General features: G+C 49.8%; 1 protein-coding gene across 1 annotated transcript; it reads left to right on the top strand.

The window, feature by feature from the left end:
* Nucleotides 1-356: 356 nt before the first annotated feature.
* On the top strand, nucleotides 357-13,420 carry MRRF (mitochondrial ribosome recycling factor). Its single transcript, XM_032200587.1, has 6 exons — nucleotides 357-642; nucleotides 1,098-1,253; nucleotides 2,478-2,596; nucleotides 5,377-5,468; nucleotides 10,317-10,476; nucleotides 12,239-13,420. The coding sequence occupies exons 1-6, from the start codon at nucleotides 471-473 to the stop codon at nucleotides 12,314-12,316; spliced, it is 777 nt and encodes a 258-aa protein (XP_032056478.1). The 5' UTR covers nucleotides 357-470; the 3' UTR covers nucleotides 12,317-13,420.
* The last annotated feature ends 5,155 nt before the right edge of the window (nucleotides 13,421-18,575 follow it).

Raw genomic sequence — 18,575 nt, 5'->3', positions numbered from 1 at the left:
GCCCAGCCGGCCTTCCACCTCCTTCCCCTTCAGTTCTTTTGCAGCTCGGATCTCCGAGCCCCAGCCTGCCCTTGTGCTGCAACAACACCTCAGAGCTCCCCGCAGCAAACGTCCTGAAATAAGGGCTTTAAAATAAGAATGCCTTTCAGCCTCAGAGCGGGTAGGATGGAAGCCAAAGTTGCCACAAGCACCCTGTCCCCCGGCGAGGAGTGTCCTCCCGCTGTGGCTCCCCAGGCTGTGCCCTTCGGGTGGCTGGGACAGCACCGTGTCCCTGGGCCTGAGCCACGCAGCTGCAGGGGCACCAGGAGCAGCCTGCAGCACTCAGCTGTCACCACTGAGCTGTCACTGCTCAGCTGTCACCACTCTGCTGTCACCGTGCCCTGACACACACAGCCAAGGCTTGAAGCCGTTTCTGCTCAGCGAGCTGAGCACCCCACCCTTCTTTTCTCTTTCCAGGTGAGCTGTAAACAATGGCCATGGCACTGAGATGCTTTCGGCACCTGCACTCCCTGCTGTATTCACCGTTGGCCATGATGAGGAGGCTGCCACAGGCTCCTGCAGGCTGCCCAGCCCTGCTGCTGGAGGGCTGCAGGCAGTGTGTCCACCAGGTGCTGCTGACCCGGCAGCTGGCCACCAAAAAAGGTACAGGCAGCTGTTCTGTCCGGGTCTGCAACCCCCAGAGGTGTTGCCAGATACTGCTGAAAGCAGAACTTCTTACTCCTTTTCACTCCTGTACCAGTATCGATCCAACTTAGGCAGAACACAGCCCTGAAGGAGCTAGCTTTCCCGAGTGCACTGCAGGGTACAGGAGTCTTTAGTCCTTCCTAAGGGAGAAGTGCTGCGTGGAGCTGTCACTGCAGCAGCAAGTAGCCATCGACACCGTCCAGGCTGTGGAGTTAGAGTTCGTGCACACAGCACAGCCTTCAAATGTACCTTGCCCGTGTGCTCAAGTGCTGGGCAATTTACTCATTTAGGAATATCAGTTTATCTTAGACTCAACTCTGAATCTAACAGTGGTTCTAACGTCTTCTTTCTGCTTTCTAATACAACAACTAAGTGTTCTCAGAAACAGAAAATATTTTTTGTGTAATCCTCAGCTAAAGGTAAAGGGCAGACTCAAGCCAAAGTGAATATCAATGCTGCCTTAGTTGAAGATATTATCAATTTGGAGGCAACCAATGAAGACATGCAGGCGGTGGTGGAAGCTCTGAAAGAAGATTTCAACAGAAATGTCAGCGTTAGAACCTCACCAGGTTGGTAAATTTCTTGTACGGTGCTCTACTGCCTGTAAGGAAGGATACCCATCCTAGTAACAGAGAAGTCCGTTTTTTTCAAAATTGATTTTCTTTTTATTGAGTTATTCACTGGGCACCCGATTACTGCAACCTTGACATCCCCAACTGAAGGCTCTCTTCACCCTGAGCTTGACCAGGAAGAATCTATTTTTGTTAATAGCTTCCTGGAAATAGCTTTTCTAAGTGGGAGATGTCAAAAGTGTCTAACTGAACTGTTTGCAGATGTGATGAAGAAGCAGGTTGTCAGCTAATGGTGCAGTAGGGCAGGAAAAATCCAATTGCCATTAAATTAGCCTTTTGGAAATTGCCATCAGGCTGGTGTCTGGCATATACAAACTTTTTTTTTTGCTATGCATCTTTGTGGTTACTGACCTTTACAAGCCTTATTCACTTACTGAATTTTGTGTTTCAGGAAGAAACGTGAATATATTTGACTAAGCTACAGTTACTATAACACTCTGAACATATGTATTTGTAAGTAGTATCAAGTTTCAGGGATAAAATTTAACATTAAACAATGACCAAATTTGAATCATTCACCACCCCTGCTCTGGCAGGGGCACTTCAGTTTTTAATGGAGTTGGAAAGTGTAGCTCAGTCTCTTAACTATTTATTTTAACCATAGGTATTTTTTTTAATTGCACTGATAAAGTACCTCTTGTCCCATGTGCCTTTTGGCCTGTTAACATTTTGCAGCAGAAACAAGAGAGCAGATTAAGAGTAGCTCAGGGAGAAACTGAATACTTTAAATTAGGCAGTGTATAGCACCTCCTCTTGGGACTTGGAAAAAATGAGGGGTTTAAGGGAACGTTGCTAAGTTAAAGACAATCATTTTCTAGATCTTTGTAATAACATTTTAATGTTTAAGTTTTAAGAATTAAAAATATTTCCTTTTTATTCTTTGCAATCTTTGTTTAGTTTTCCTATTCTAGTAACAAGTGAGTTTTGTTTTCACGGTTTTGTGCTCTACAGCAGTGTTAAAATAATTAACTTGCAAATACCGCAGGGGATGCATAAATACAAAGAGCACCTGAAGTATGAAAAAAAATACATAATTTCTTTATTAACATCTATATTTTGCACAACAGAAGGAAAATGGGACCCTCTATTCATGTTTTTACTACAGCATCATCCTGAAGTGCTGTATCGTACTGAAATTCCCGTGTGTTTGGTTCTTTTGAGGGGCCCTTGATCACATAATTGTCGTGACGAAAGATGGGAAGTTTCCGCTGAACCAGCTTGGGCAAATCTCACTGAAGTCACCTCAGCTCATCATAGTCAACATGACCAATTTTCCAGAGGTAAGGACACGTTACCGAAGGCATGGCAAGGGAGGTAATTACTGACAGAACAAACGGGTTGATACCGAGCAAAGAAGCAATTGGACAAAATCAATCAAATCAGACAGGGTCAGAGAGCTCTGACCGCACTGAGTATCACTTCTTGTCTGAAACAAAACAGAAGCCGTATTTTGCTGCTGACTGCACGCTGCACATGGCAAGTGCTCTGTCTGGAGCAGGGCATCTCCCACGTGTGGCAGCACTGGGGTCAGGCAGGAGTGGTGTGCTGCACATCAGGCCGTGAGGGCCCTCAGGCTCATACCCAGAGCACACCACTGACCGGTCAGCTTGCTTTGGGGGTTAGGGTGCTGTCAGCTGCATCTGTAAGTTAGGGTGCTGCAGTGCTTGGCAGGACACCTGCACACACCGTGCCCTGACAGGTCTCTGCTTCCCCTGCTTTTTCTGCACCCAGTAGTCTTACACACTCACCCTCTCCTTTGGTTGACCTGATCTCCACATGTGGGAGCAGTGCTGGATCTGCCCTGATGTTTTATATCAGCGCAGCACCTTGAGGAGACATGGCCATGTGCTGAACCACAAGTGCAGTTGGAATAGTCTGTACTTGTGCTGGGGGCACCATCAAACTCCTATAAAGCTTGCTTACTGAGCACAGAGGCTGAGGGCACCCCCTGGAAGCTCATGGAAAGCAGCTGCTGATGTTGCCTCTGAGCTGGGCCTGGGCTAACGGGAGCAAGGCCTAACACAGGCCCTGCTGTAGTTAGTGAGCTCCTCCATTAACAGCGCCTTCAGATCAGAACCCCTAAATTAGGGTCAGTTTCCCTTAGTCTTCTGCAGGAGGCTTAGACTTGCCCCCAAATTAAGCAGCAAGTACGAATCACACCTCAGGATCAGGCGTTAGCAGTCCCTCACAGGGGGCTCCTGCAGATCGACCTGCAGATGCGAGCGGCAGCGACCGCAAGGTTAGCTATTCATCCCGCTCCGGGTCTGGAGGCTTGCCAAAGCTTATCTCTATTTATTTTGCAAAGGCTTTCCCCAATTAATTAAGTCAGCAAAGTCTCAGAGGAGGTCAGCATAAGGCACTTGATGCCTAAGTGTTTCTTAAAGTGTATCCAGCACATATAATGACTTCGAAGACTGAAGGCCCCTCATCAGCGAGTGCACCGAGGTCCCTCAGAGTGCCAGAGCTGAGAGGGCCGGAGGAGCCATGGCATGATGCAGCTTCTGTCCATGCAGATCAAGATACCAATATCGTCATGTCTACCATTGCCTGCATTTGCTTTCTAAGCCAAAGGACCACTTTTCATTTGAACCAGAGCTGTAACTGTTTCTCTCAATGCAATATTTTATACCACAACTGTTCCATGGATAGGCTGAACTGCTTAATAACATTATACTCACTTTCATGTGATGTCATTATTTATAGAATATAGCCAATACTTCATAGCATTGAAAAGCACATAAAAATCCCTGAAGAGTCTAGAAAAGAAAATAATTATAGAAGAGGACTTACAGGGCCAAATCCCGTTTGCCCAAGAGTTACAAAAACAAACAAGATCATGTTTTTTAACTACAGCTATTTTATGTGCTGCGATAGGATGGAGACAATATTTTCACTATTTCTATCTCTTCTAGAATGTATGTTAAACAACACAACTTCTAGCGAGCATTCTCTTCCTACAGAGCATGCACTGTGCATAGAATAACACGTTACAGTCCTAACATGCTGAAATCTTCTTTGTTATGTTTTCTCTGCACTTTTTGTGTTTTAGAGTATGGCCGTTGTGTTTTACAGAACACTGAGACCAGCATTAATTTCATTCAGTGACATCACGCATTGCAGAGCTAAATGAATGTGCAGAGCTTTAGTTTGTGCCTCGGTTGATAGAAACTGAACTTCATAAACACGGTCTACTGTAGCAGCCTGGAGCTAAAGTTAACAATGGGAAAGAATATCAGAAATAGCAATGCGCCTTGTAGGAAATGCCACACTAGTGCCAAAGGAATAGACTAGTTCGGTCTTGTTATTGTCAATGTCAAAGAACGAAACAAACTGGCAGAGCACTGTGGGAGTTGCCAGCAAAGCTGTGATTTAACCATAACGTTTGATGCTGTGTGAAAGTTCACCAGCACTCTAAAACAGGGAAGGAAGCATTTTACTCACTTTGTAGTTCCCAAGCAAACCTGCACACCTCACCTTTTAAGCAGAGCAGTGTCAGTCAGCAGTGATGGAGTTTTGAAAACTTAATCCTAAGTAATAAGCTGTAAAATAAACAGAGCTGGGCACAGGCTCCGTTCTCAGCCAACTGCTACTGATGTAATGTGGTTAGGTTGTAGTGCTGAAGTGGTTAAGTTAGTTAACTTTTCTAAATTGGCACTGTGTGATTTCTAGTGGAAAACATTCAACTGGAATTTTTAAATGCTCAGAATCTTTCATCTCCTTTGCCACAGTCAGGCTATGCCTAGGGAATTTATTGCGGTTTCACTCTGCATTGCCTCAAACCATTCAAATAGTTTCAAAGAAGCAAAACAGTTTTCTTTTGTTGTTGCTTCCCTTCCCCTCTCCCCCCTTTGTGCCCTTCCTACCCCGATACCGAGCACAGCCATAGTTTCCCATTCAGTTTGATCAAAGCTCTCCGCACCAATGTAACTTCCTGATCTTACTGGTAACAGAAGTAAATGTTTCCATGTTCTGTGGAGATGGATTGCCAACTATTGACAGAGTTCTGGCATATGGGAATGATTATTTCCTAATTCTCTTTACCTTTTGATCTGTTTTACAGAGCACAGCTGCAGCTATGAAGGCTATAAGGGAGAGTGGAATGAACCTGAACCCAGAAGTGGATGGGACGTTGATTCGGGTGCCGATTCCGAAGTAAGTGCCCACAGCTGCCCAAGTTCACCCTCACATAAGATAACACAGAGGGCTGCAGTGAGGGCCCTTCAGAGGGCAAGCTCACCCATATTCAGTCCCTGGGACCAGAGCAGCCCTTGCACCTGTGCGTGCTCAGACCCTGCAGTGATGGAGCCCTCAAAACACCCTGGTCAGACGCAGAGGCACAAAGTCCCCCCTGTGTGATCTGCCATCCCAGGGTTACATGGCCCTGGGGTGCTGTGAACAGCTCCCACAAAGGGATGGCTGCACATGCAAACCCTGCACACGTGCGCTGCGTTTTAGGAGCAGGTGACTGCTAAGTAAAGATGAACCGAGTATTTCTCGTGCCTTAGATCTACTTTAGAAATTCTCTGATCAAAATGCTAGATAAAATTCAAGAGAAGTCTAATTGCAGCTTTCTGTTGCTGTCGGTGAAAGGGAATGACATTATCATTCTATTTGCTGATTTTCTTTTTCCCCCGTGCTCTCTGCCCTTCCCCCATTCCTCAGGAGAGGAGGCAGAGGAGGAGGGCACCATTATCTTCATAATTGCTGAGGCTCCCGGGTTGCTGCACAGTGGTTTGATTGTTAATGGGCACTTGGGTCATCCTTGAATATGAATTGCAGGGGAGGAAACTCCAAAACTACAAATCTTGATCTTTAAAAAAATATTGTTTTTCAAACAAATATGTATGTTCTGTCACTTTCTTTTGTGGTGTCGTGGATCAAAACCAGGTCTTCTCTCCCCAAGAAAGATCTAATGTGCTCCCTTGTTCCTCTGGTGCACAAGGGTTGCTGCTCTTGGTCGCTTTCTTCCTGGACAGTCGGCAGCCCAGGGAGTCCTAAGTTAAATTGATTTTCAGCTTGGAAAACTTGCCTTGCAGGTCTGCCCTCATGGGCGCCTCTAGTTCCATTTTCTGACCCACTCTATTGACACAACTAAATCTGTCAGAGTTTCATCCACTTATCAAGAAGTGAAGCAGACTGTTTCAATCTTTAGAACCTAATGCAAATGGAAGAAAAATAAGCAAGTTCAGCCAGAGACTACTCTTCAATATTATCTCTCTGAATTGATTTTTTCTACTCTGAACTGTTTTTTCTATATTTTTCTGAAATATTTAATTTTCTCAACTCTCTAAAAATATTTGCAAAGAACATACAACAGATGGAGGCAGTGAAATCATCAAAATTACAGCAGGTGTGCAAAACAGGCAAACAATGAAGAGACAGTGTTTCTGCAGAAAGGGATTATTTCATGAGGGAAGATGTTAAAAGTAAATCAAACACAAACAATCTTCGCCTGTTACTAAAAACACTTTTTCATCAGACTTAACAGGTGAACACCCATGCATTATATTTTGCCTCGTATGTGCAGCTACACATCAGGGCTTGAGATTGTTTTGACCGAGCATTTAAAAATGAAATTTACGTTTCAGTATTTATTCTATTAAATAAGTTTTTGCACTGCAGTTAAAATGTACACTAGTTTTAAAAATACACTGTTTTGTTGGTGTTTATTTCTGCTTCCTGCTAGGATCCCCTCTACTCCCTAAGGTATTAGCCTGTTTGTGTTGCTAGCACTGCATAGGCAATATTTATTTATATAAAAATTATTCCCTGAGGGTTTAAAAAAAGAAGAAAAAAACACAGCCATGGGAACATTTGTATTGGTCGATCTCGTGGCCGAATTTGACCTGACCTTGTGTCTTTTATGGTATTGCCTCATTTTTAGATTCATCTTTTTTGGACCCATTGTGTTACACTGGATATTGTTTGTAAATTAGTAATATTTTTACACATGCTTTACTGAAAGCCAGATGACTCATTTGAAAGTTTAATGACTCATTGTGAGCTTTTATTTTCCTTTGCCCTTTAAGAAATATGCAAAGATACCTACTATGGGGAGAAGGGACTTGAGAAATTTCATTTGAAGAAAACAAAGCTGTTTGAGCTGCGTTGCTCCAGATCGCTCATCATAATAAGTCTTTTTCATGCTTTTTGTTGAATAATATATTTTGCACCCTATGTTTATCTGCAATTATGCATGCAGAGTATCTAGTTAAGCCTACTTTCCTTGAACTGATCCCTCTCATTCACAGGAAATTCCTAGCATTTGAGATACAGAAATTATTCTTACCCGCATAAACGCCTTGTGTTGGAGATGAGATGTGGCCTGCATTGTTTTCACTGTGGGTGTGCTCATGCCATATGCTGGGAAAGGAGCATCCAAGTGCTGCAGTGCTTAAACCACTGGTTGCTGACTGAAGCAGAAACAGAGGAGACGTTACCCACGGTGTAGGGTGCATTTCTGAACGCACTGGTGTGCGGTCACCAGGCTCTGTGGTGATCCTGGCAGGGCAGGATCGTCCCTGGAAACCCACGGGGTTTGAGCCTTGCCACTTTACCTGTGGTGGTGGCACTGATCCAGCAGCTGCCCCTGGATAGGAACCTTGTCCTTGCGCCCTGCTTCTGGCACCCCTTCCCCAGGTTTGCTTCATGCTTTTGGGGGATTAAAGAGGAAGCAGCTGCAACAGTTACTAGACAGCTTAAGAGTCCCAGATCTGGGTACAGGAATAAACAACTGTCCTTAAAAACCATGGGCCTGGCTCATGTTGATGGATTCCTTAACCAGAAACAGCATCTGACTGAAAAAGTGTCCGTTTCTGGCATCAGTGGTAGCATTGCTGAGAATTTACATACGGTCTGGTTGGAACGTAAAACCCGCTGAGAAACTCCACGGCACTGCGCAGTGATAAAAAGAAATTGGTGTTAATAAAGACAGACAAGGAGGCACAAAAGCTGTGACCCTGTGCCAAGAAGCATAGGAAATCTGGCAGCCCTGCATAAACAAAAACATTTCCTTAAAGGCTCGGCAGCCCCGAGCAGGCGAGTGATACCCTCAGCACAATTCGCACAAGCTGAAGCGAGTGGGGAGGTGAAAAGCGAAGGGCAAACTCTGCCTCCCCCAGCTGAGGCCGTCCTCCTGGACCAGCTCACCCCACCGCCCAGCAGGAGAGCAGAGGTTTCCAGCTCCCTCCTCCCAGTTTAGCAGCCATGGATTTTATTTTTTTTTCCCCTCCCTGCCCCCTCAGAAAGCTGCCTGAGAACCTGACCTCACCCAGACCTCTGTTTATGAGCTGGCTTTGCATGTGCCGCAGGACCTCTGGCTTGGGATTTTAAACAAAAGAAGCCCTAAAGGCATCGGCGTTGGGATGCACAGGAAACCACAAGTAACCCCGCTCGCTTCTAATTAGGCCTTCGAGTCCCAGTCGCAGCCTGTGCTGCCCAGAAGCCCCTTGCTGTCTGTGTGCTGGTCGCCCCCCTTTGCAGCAAGGACGGGGCCACATCGCTGTCCCCAGGGTGTCCCCTGGGTGCGAGGGGGGCACCACAGTGCCGCAGCTGGGTCCCAGCTCTACATCTGTCAGCCCTTCCAGGGATACCAAGTCCCTGCAGTCGCTGATCAGTTCAGGAAAGCTTATTCCCTCCTGTACCTCAAAGTAAAAACAGCCGGCGGTGCTGAGTGGCGGTCGGAGCCCCTGCAAACATCTGCTGCAGGACGGTGCCAGAGGCAGCGCGACGCATGGGGCTGCAGCAAGCTCCGAGAGGCGCAGGGCGATGCACGCTGACAGCCTCCCCGTAAGCAATACCCGCGAGGGGGCAGAGCTGGCGCTGCTGCGGGAGCCCTCGCCCCAGGTTTCCTGACTTCTTTGCAGGAAGAGTCTTGGCCTCAGTGTTTTGGTGACCCAGGCTGTTGCAGCCAATTTCTAAATATTCGCGTGAAATGTTTATTTTGCAATATCTTCCGCGAGCAGACGGGAGCTCTCTGCATAGCAAGTCTCAGCGAGAGCACTGCGTTTATTCTCAAGGTGATGTGGAAACCGCAATAGCCATGAAAATAATTTACAATATTATTGTTAAGCACTAACAGTTGATGCTGACAGTGATCAGCTGTAAGTGCTGGAACACTACTGGAGCTAAGATGACATGTCAGCCGATCCCAGGCTCCCTCATCACCTTCAGGTTTCAGTTTGGGATGGAAAGTTGGAAGTTTTCTGTGACTGGCACTGTGTCAGGGGAGCTCTGTGCCACATCACCTGCGGCTGTACGAGCTGCTAATGTCAGATCCATTTCTGGTGTCACCTCCTTGTCAGACAGGGTGTTACACACGGTCGCGGTGGAGATGCCTGGTCACGATGAGCTGGAATAAGGTCAAGTGAAATACAAGCTCTATAGGTTCCAGATAAATGATTCAGCCTCTTCCAGTTGCAGGGAGACGGCTCTGAGTTTCAGGAATGGATGGAGGTTTCCTCACAGCTTTGCAGGGAAATTACACTTCTCAGCTCTGTCTCAGGTCTGGAGCTGGATTTTCCCTCTTCCCTGCAGATGCTTTGGCAGGAGAAAAAAGAAATTAAACATTTCAGCATGACTTTCAGGCACTGCAGCGACAACCATAAAACAAGTGAGATTCAGTCCAAGTCCCTAAGCTTAGAGCTGTGCTGGGAACTTTCTGTTCTAGGCTCGAGACTCTCTGTGCCGAGATGTGTTGCCATGGCAGATGTGCAGAGGTAGCTGAGCTGCCTCAGGGTGACCAAAGCAGGATAAAAGCATGCCCTGGGCAGCACCGTTGCAACGTGAAGCCTTGCACAGAACCAGCACCATCGTAACACCTGCACAGCACCATGCAGGTGCTCTCTCACAGCCCATCAGCCCCAGAGGAAGGGGAGTTGTCTGAAAGGTGCCACAGCAGAGATGGCCACTGAATTTACCCCAAGTCCAGTCTGCCAATCGCAGGAAATAAATCTGGCTGTGCTACATGTGACACTTTTCTCTTCCCTTCTTTGTTGATAGGGTCACCAGAGAGCATAGGGAGAGCCTGGCCAAGCTTGCCAAACAGTCCACCAACAAATCCAAAGACGCCTTGAGAAAGGTGCGAAGCAAAAGCATGAACCAGGTAAAGAAGTTCAAGAGCAAAGTGTCTGAAGATACCATCTGGCTGCTAGAAAAGCAGGTAATTTTTTTTCCTTTTAGCATATCACGTTTCACAGCTCAGTAGTGTGAACACACAGTGAGCGTTTATGCCAGAGCTTGCTGACAAGCCTCCAGCACTGAGAACCTGGCTGGAAAAGAAGTGACCCTGGGTTGAATTTTTGGAGTAGGCAACAGCTGTTGTATTTGCTTTTTTCTTTGTGAGATTTCAGGCTTGAATCTCAAAGCCAAATTTATGGTATGAACCATAAGCTGAAACAGGAAAAAACATTTTCCCCGAAAGCTTTTGTAGTCCAACGGATTGTTACACAAACCAGCTGATCTTGGGGAGCAAAGCTACCCAAAGTTTTACCACCACTTAAGCAGTGCCTGGACATCAGAAAACAGCTGGCATTAATGAGGATTGCTCCAGTTTGTTGTTAATGAAAAGGCTAGCAAGATTCTCTGTTAGGAGTTTTTTGGCTCTGATTCAGGAAAATACTTAAGCACACGCCTAATTCCCTAAGAGCAGATGTCACTAAAGTCAATTACTTGGGCAAAAACTCAGGCACAAGCATAAGTGTTTTGCTGAATTGATGCCTCTGAAGGCAGGCCATTACTTTTTAGCTGTTTGTTTATTAACAGCTAAAGTTAGATACGTTGCAAATGCTTCAGAACTGTTCTCTGAGCGCTCAAAAAAATAAACATTGATATACAGAGCATTTGTGCAAGCAGAAAAAATGGCCATGCTATTGTAACTGAATCCTGTTGGGAAGCAGTTGTCCCACAGCACACAGATGGTTTTCTGCATTTAGAGAGGTAGCATCTCAAGTCTAATTTTCACTTGTACCCAAATTTTTTTTTTTTGGCATGAAAGGTCTTATATGCCTTGGAATCGAGTGCACCTTAATTAGTGCTAAAAAAGTAGTACACAAAACTCCCAGAGGCTCCAACCTTTCTCTGCACATGCACCCTTCACTCACTCAAATACACGCATGCCCATTTTGGAACTGTTTGTCTTGTCCATCCCATGTTACCATGATCAATGGACAGGGCTTTAGCAATAGCTGTTTACTTCTTTTTACAAGAAATCTATTACACAAGGAAAAGAAACTTACAGTTTACAAGAATTTTCTTTTTTACAAGCAGTAACAAGTCTGTTTATTTCATGTATGAATTCTTAGTGTGCTAAGGCTGTGTTCCTGCTGTGACCTGGTCTGTTCTAATAATAGAAGGCTGTAGAGATAAGCCCTCTCTGCTCTGGTGCAGACACCAGCTGGTCTCTGACTCTGCCTTTCCCTGAAGTAAATAAGGTCTTGACCAAGTAACTTGTGAAGCACAGCCAAGGTTTTTGCCAGGAGCCTTGGAAAGGAGAGCAAGGATTGCAGCAAGCGTAAATTAGATACAGGGCATTTGCACGTGCAGACATCTTTGGGTGCTGAGCGGGTCTAACTGAAACAGCAGAGCACTGATGGGGAAGTCCCCAGATCCCTCATCATGCTGTACTCCAGCATCCAAGTCTGTTGGCAGTTAAGTAGGAGTTGCACAGACAGTCCATGTTGAGCTTCTCTTTTCAGAGCCTTTGACCGATCCCTGTTATCACTGTGCAGATGTAGCACTGGCAAAGACTCACCCAGGGCAGCTGTGAGCTCTAGGAAGAGCCAGCTATTGCCCAAGCATTATTTTGGATTTTATGAGGGCTTGAGGGCTTTAGGCTTTCTTTCAGGAAATGGTCTGGTCGTTCCTTTCCTTTAAACTGTGACATTACCTAGTACGTGACTCAAACTTGCGCTGTGTTGCCACAGATCCAGCAAATGGCAGACAACGCTGCAGCAGAGATGGACAAGTTGCTGGCAGCAAAGACCAAGGAGCTGCTTGGATAAATGTCATCCATATGGACATGCTCTCCCCCTCACAAGCAAGAACAGACTGCCACATACCCCACTGGCCATCCCTGCCTGGAGTCAGGCAGCCTCAGGTGATGGGCAGGGATAGATCTCCCAGACCTCCAGAGCAGATATGGGCTTTGGGATCCCCTGGCCACAGGGATTCCTGAACCTGGATGGTGCTGGAGGGAAGGGGGAAACTCTCCTTGCTGTTCTTCATTCAGGCATCAGCAGAATTGGCATCAATTCAGCAGGAGTGGGTGAAGCTCATACCACCAGACATGTCACCTCCTTGCTGGCCTGTTTCCTGCACACCCTACCCTCTGCAGGGCTGTGGAATCGCCTCGCACCCTGGCCTGGTTGTGCTTCTAGCAGCAGTCAGCCTAGAGCTGGTTGAAGCATGCACCACATGCAGGAGGAACTTCACACTCCTGTTGTTACCCTCATTTATTCTTGCTTAAAATAAAGCAAAAGTGAGTTCACCCCTCTCCAGAGAAGCAGCTGGGACAGCACAGCTACCTGCGACCTGGCCACCAGCCGCTCCTGGAGGGTGTGTGGCAACTCATCACCACCTGCTGCACACCAGCCAGCAGGAACCATGGCTTTGCAGTTCCCTAGGCTTCATAGATAGAGAATTGAAATTAATACTGTGAGCATGGCTGTTTTTGCCAGGAGTAAAACAACCAACAGTCAGCACAGGAGTCTACAAAGCCAACATCTTCCCGCACGCACTGCTTGCTCCACATTCCAGAGGTTAGAGAAGGGAGAATCATGACATGGTCCTGAGCACATACTATAACCCTTGGTTACCAGCAGGTACTTTCCAACAGCAGCAAGCAGCCTCAGGCAATGGCAAGACGGAGGGAAGGTGGTGGCCAGCACCACAGCCCCACTCCCAAAGCATTTGGGTTCAAAGAGCACCAAGCCTCTGCAGTCCTTAAATAAACAACTCCCAAAAAGTTAGTTTGTGCACAGTGGGGAGGGGGAGAAGGATGAAGGATTTGCTCTGCTAGGGCCCCACATGTCAACAATTTCTCTGCTTTGTGTATTTTGGCCAAAGCACTTACCATGATAAATGAATAAAGGAAAATGGCGAGCCCAGGGCGGTTACATGGCTCAGTAAATTGCTTTCAGCTGATTACTGTATTTCTTCTGACATTTATCAACTGGGCTTTTTTGCTGTTGTTGCAGCCTCTACATCCCAGCAGCAGCCTGGGGCCAAAGGGTTTCCCCTGTACCTGCCTGGGACCGTTGTGGCTGCGACGTGCACTTGGAAGGGAAGGCACAGGGGCTCCTCCGGCCTCCTCCTGTTCTCCCAGCCTTAAAGGCAGTAGTGATGGGATGGCAGCAAAGCTGCAGGGAGCCATTGCATGGGGGAATTCCTCAAGTATTTACTGCTATTGTCGCATCTCACTCCACATTAGTTAGAAACAGAGGTAAAACCAGAGCTGCTGTACAGGCACCTGAGCACCATCCAAAATGGCTGCCCCAGGCCTCCCACAGGCACTGGCAGCCATGTGCTGTGGGGACAGGGCCGCCTGTCCCTGGTGTGGGTACCCGGTGTCTTTGCGAGGCAAGGGCGGAGATGCAGGCCTCAGTGGCACAGCAACACAGGTGCAGAGGTAGGTTTTGTGCCGGGAAATAGAGACAAAGAGCTGATCACCACACAGTAGGGCACCAGGCAGGGGAGGCAGCCCCTGCGTCCTCCCGCAGCCCCCAGTACTCTGTGCCACCAGCAGCCACTGTTGCCCCAGCACACACTGACCAGAGCCACACCATTCACCTGTCCTTCAAACAGCAGGACAGGCACCTTCCAGCCACACAGGACCACCATGGCACCAAACACATGCAAGGCAGGGAGACCACCCCATGCCTGCCACAGCACTGGCAGCCTGCAGCAGGGTCACTGCTAGTCCAGGAGAGAAGACAGGGGACATCACACTTACTGTCACCACATCCAGCAGGCTCACAGGGGTGGCTCTGGGCTGGTCCTGCTGAATATCTGCTCTGCTGCTGCCCCAGCGTCTCCAGCACACAGCAACGCAAGGTGGAAATAAAAAGGCTCCCTCCACCAGTGCCAGCAGCAACCCTTCAGTTAGCTGGAGCCTGGATTGTGCCCAGCGCTGATAAGAAGCTGCAGCTGATGCTGTTGGAGGGTGGAGAAGGAGCTCCAGCTGCGCCAAATAACCCAGGAGGAACAGAGACTGCAGCCAGAAAACATTTGGGTGTAACAGCACTGATTTCAGCAAGCTGCTTTGGCCATCAAACAGTTTGGGTGCAGCAGCAGCAGCAGGAGGGGGGTTCACAGGAGGGTGGTGGGACGTGAAGGGGGCTGTACCCAGACCCCCAAGTGCCCTACCCTAGCACCGTGGGTGCCAGCACGATGGCCGAGGACGGCAGCTCCACGCTCTGCTCCCCTCCGGGCTGCTGCTCGGTGGAGCCGCAGCAGCACCGTCGGGCTCCTGCCACCCGCACGTTGAGAGCCGCGGCCACGGGGAAAGCAGGGTGGAAGCGAAAGGCAGGAAAAACTCCGAGGAAGCTGGAAGCTCTCGACACAGTTAAAAAACAACATTGCTCTTCAAAATAGATGTGATTGCACTCCTTATGAGTCATCGAGCAGAGACACCAAGATTGCTTTGTGCCAGGGACGAGCCCAGGCTCTGATTGTGTGCCTCCCGGATTTGTATAAAACAGACCATGGATGGCATGTCAGAGTTTACAGCTCGCATACATTTTCAACAGTGAGCTTTGCAAAATGTATCAATGTAATCTCTGCCTCCTATATTCCGTGTTGATTAGACACGATTTCTGGCTGGATTTTCAGAAAGCTCAAGTGCTTTTTTAATCACTACAGAAGCTCATTATTGCTTTCCAGTGACTCTTATGTCCTTCACTTCTCCTTTCAGATTAGAGTCTATAGTCAGATGAATATTGGATGATTTCATTACATACAAATGCAATCAACAGTTTTGCATAAATTTCTCCTCTTTTCTTGAGTTTCAATTGACCTCAGCACCCGTGGAGGCAGGCGCAATACACATGTAAATGAGCTGGCGTTGCTGCAAAGACACGGATGCGGAGAAACAAGATAAACTGTCAGATAATATTCAGGATTTTAAGAGATCAAAAAAATACTTCCTTGCTCAGCCAAGCCGTAAAAATGGCACCTTCAGCTGCCGGGGAATTCGCTTTTGTTTCACTTGTTGTCTGGCTGTGGACGAAGGCCAGGAGTGGCTCTGGGAGTGAAGGGCTGGGGCGATGCGGCCGGCACCGCGGAGCGATGCAGTGGGTGCTGCTGCACTGCATGGGCACCTCTGGGGGGCATGGGACACTCTGGGGGGCACGGGGCTCTCCAGGGGGCATGGGAACACCACGTGCGAGGGGGATGCCCACTGAAGCCCAGTGCTCGGTGGCTGGGCCCCTGCAGGGTGCCTGCTGCTGCATCGAGGCTGGCCCAGGCAGGGGATGCTCGATTTGGGAGCCCCCATCCCCGTGCCCACCCGGGACCCCCGTCCCCAATCCCCTCGCTGGGTGCGGGGGCACCTGCCCCAGGCACAGGGCTCAGCCAGGGGCAGCCCCCCCAAACCCCGGCAGGGTGAACAATGCCTTCAGAATATATTTAAACTAGCACTCCATGCTAACAATCAGGGCTAATTTAAACAAACTATAATTAAACATAAAGGACCTCTTGGTGGGGAAGTCAGGGAAAACTGTCAGCAGTTACTTTGGATGTGGAGCCCTTACCTTTAAAAGAATAATTTTTGTGCTAATGCGAGCAATCCAGCACTCCCACACTCGCCTTCGGGGGCCGGTGGGGAAAGAAACTCTTGGGTTTCTTTTGATACCTTTACGTGCTAATCTTCTTAACAGATTTTTAATTAATGGGAACAGAGCACTTTGCAGCCGTGAAATCTATTGGTGTAATTGCCTGGTGGATTAGTCCCATTAACCACACAAATTACCTGTCTCCAGGCCGCCAGCCCCACCAGGGAGCTCCCCACACTGGACACACTGAGCGGCCCCATTCTGAAGCAATTTTGATAAAATAAACTCTCTAATCAGGTAAATAATTCCATAAGGGAAATTGCTGCCTTCCCGCAGCCCCCTCCTCCAGCGGGGACCTGGCTAGTTTCAGGGGAATGAAACATGCCTCCAATTACAGACAAATCTCCAGCACAAAAACCGTTTGGGAGAAGCTCTCGGCGCATGGGACCCCCTTGAAATGCAGCGTCCGAAGAATTAAAGCATTTAAGCTGTCAGCCGGAATCTGGCCAAGCCCCTGATTACCTGGGGGCGACGCACGGTGTATTTAGGTTTGTGTCCGCTGCAATTTCCTGGCCCCCAGCGTTGATGCTGAGTGACTCGCGTCCGTGCCGGGCTCCTGCCCGGGGTCCCTCCGCCACGTGGCCCCGGGTGCGGGGACGCCGACCTTTGGGCCCATTAAGGACATCCCGGCCGGCGGCAGCCCGGAGCAGTGGAAATGTGCAGTGCCCCAAAGAGCCACCGTGTGAGCACGACTGCCTGCACCCATTTTACAGCAGCACTCGTCCAGGACCCCATGGCTGCTCCTACCGTGGTTATGACCCGGGGGAGTTGAGCCCTAGCGGGGACATGTGCTCCAGCCATGGTGGGGACGGTCACACAGAGGGGTGTCCCCTGGAACATCCCCGGTCCCCATTCCCATCACGGAGGAGCCATCACCAGTGGCACGGGGCTGCTCTTCCACCTGCAAGAGATGGGAGCCCCAGACTCCCCCCTTGGTCCCCAAAGGACAAGGGCTGGGCAGGGGCCAGGACCCCGAAGGCCACAGGGAGAGGTGGGCACATGGACTGGAGAACCTCGCTGTGCAGGGCCGGCGAGAGCGGCCGGGGAACCCTACACCGCAGGTAATTGGCATCAGATGCTCCCTGACCTGCCGCATCCACCGGGAAGCTGGAAGCATTTATTTGTCTGGGCCGGCAGCTCTATCTGCGTGCGGGAGGCGTTGGCAGCGGCGGGGCTGGGCTCGGCGAGCCTAATGAGCCTGGGCTGAAGATGATGAATATGATTGCTGAAAGCGCTTTCCTGAGTCCTTCTTTCCTGGGGCTCAGGTTACGAGTTCCCAGACAGCCTGTCCAGCCTGGGCTTTTCAGCTCTGATTTGTAGCCCCCCAAACAGCGCCCGTCAGCTCCCCATGATGGAGGAAGAGCTCGGTCCTCCGCCACCGTGCCCTGAAGGGCTGGGCTGGGCATTGAGGTGAGGGCTGGGCACAGTGTGGGCACCTCAGACCCTGCCTGGATGTAAGGGAGGGTTGTGGCCCCAGCTGTCCCTCTGCTGCCCAGCCCCGTGCCCTACACATCTTGCTGAGCCTCATGTGGGGTGGATGGGAGCAGTGCCACAGGGCGGGCTGTGGCCATCAGCTCTTCCCGTGCCACTGTGAAGGAGTTAAGGATAGCTCAAGCACTGTCACGGGGTGCTGGGCACGAGTCCCCTCAGCCTCCAAAGGGGTGAGGCAGAACCAGACCAGTTCTGTCCCGCAACGCCTCGGCCCTGGTCTGCCCCCGAGCCACATCCCCACCCAGTGCGCCTCTCAGGGGGGTGCATGAAGCTGGGGCAGGCTGGGGATGCTCCCAGGGCGGTGGGGGAGCCACGCTCCCTCCAGGCACGGCCACCCCGAGCAGGGGGCTGAGGGGCAGTGGGGACCTGCAGGGGCTGGGGGTCTCGATGCCTGCCCCCCTTGGATGTCACCCTTCCAGGAGGGGCTCCCAGCGCTGCCCCACTGCTGCTGGTTTGGGGACACGAAGCAGCCGGGACAGGAGGGGTCCTGTGGTGCCAGCCCACTGCAGGTTTGGGGGTCCTGCCATCCCACCCCCCAGCACAGGGGGACAAAACACCGCTGCAGACCCCGGGGAGAAGTGGAACCCAGCGGGCTGGGGATGAGCTTTGCTCTGAGCCTTCCCGCGTTCCCCGGCCGGCTGCGCGCTGCCATAGACGGTGTTTTGCTGCCTCCCTACGGGAGGACGCAGCCGGCAGCGCTGGGCCTCCACACGTGGCCAGCCCGCACTGGGGGCCCTGGTCCCAGCCCCAGGGACACGCACATGGGGTGGGGACACCACGCAGTGACTCTGGGGGGGGGGGTCCCAGGCCCAGCTCCGCAGGAGGGGCTCGATGGGTGTCCCACTGCTGCTGCGGCTCCCCGGGGACACATGGCCAGGAAGCACCCGATGGAGCTGGAGACAGAGTGGGGCCAGAGTTGTGCCCCCCCTTGCGTGGGGGC

This window comes from Aythya fuligula, chromosome 19, assembly GCF_009819795.1.
Source record: "Aythya fuligula isolate bAytFul2 chromosome 19, bAytFul2.pri, whole genome shotgun sequence".
In the NCBI taxonomy this organism is placed as follows: domain Eukaryota; kingdom Metazoa; phylum Chordata; class Aves; order Anseriformes; family Anatidae; genus Aythya; species Aythya fuligula.
This window is presented reverse-complemented; position numbering and strand designations above follow the sequence as displayed.

What these genes read in the sequence shown, in the direction of transcription:
- MRRF (XM_032200587.1), top strand. Translation starts at nt 471, where the DNA reads ATGGCCATGGCACTGAGATGCTTTCGGCACCTGCACTCCCTGCTGTAT. An exon ending in GCAGCTGGCCACCAAAAAAG is followed by an intron (nt 643 to 1,097) that starts GTACAGGCAGCT and finishes TGTAATCCTCAG; the next exon opens with CTAAAGGTAAAGGGCAGACT. An exon ending in TCTGGCTGCTAGAAAAGCAG is followed by an intron (nt 10,477 to 12,238) that starts GTAATTTTTTTT and finishes GTGTTGCCACAG; the next exon opens with ATCCAGCAAATGGCAGACAA.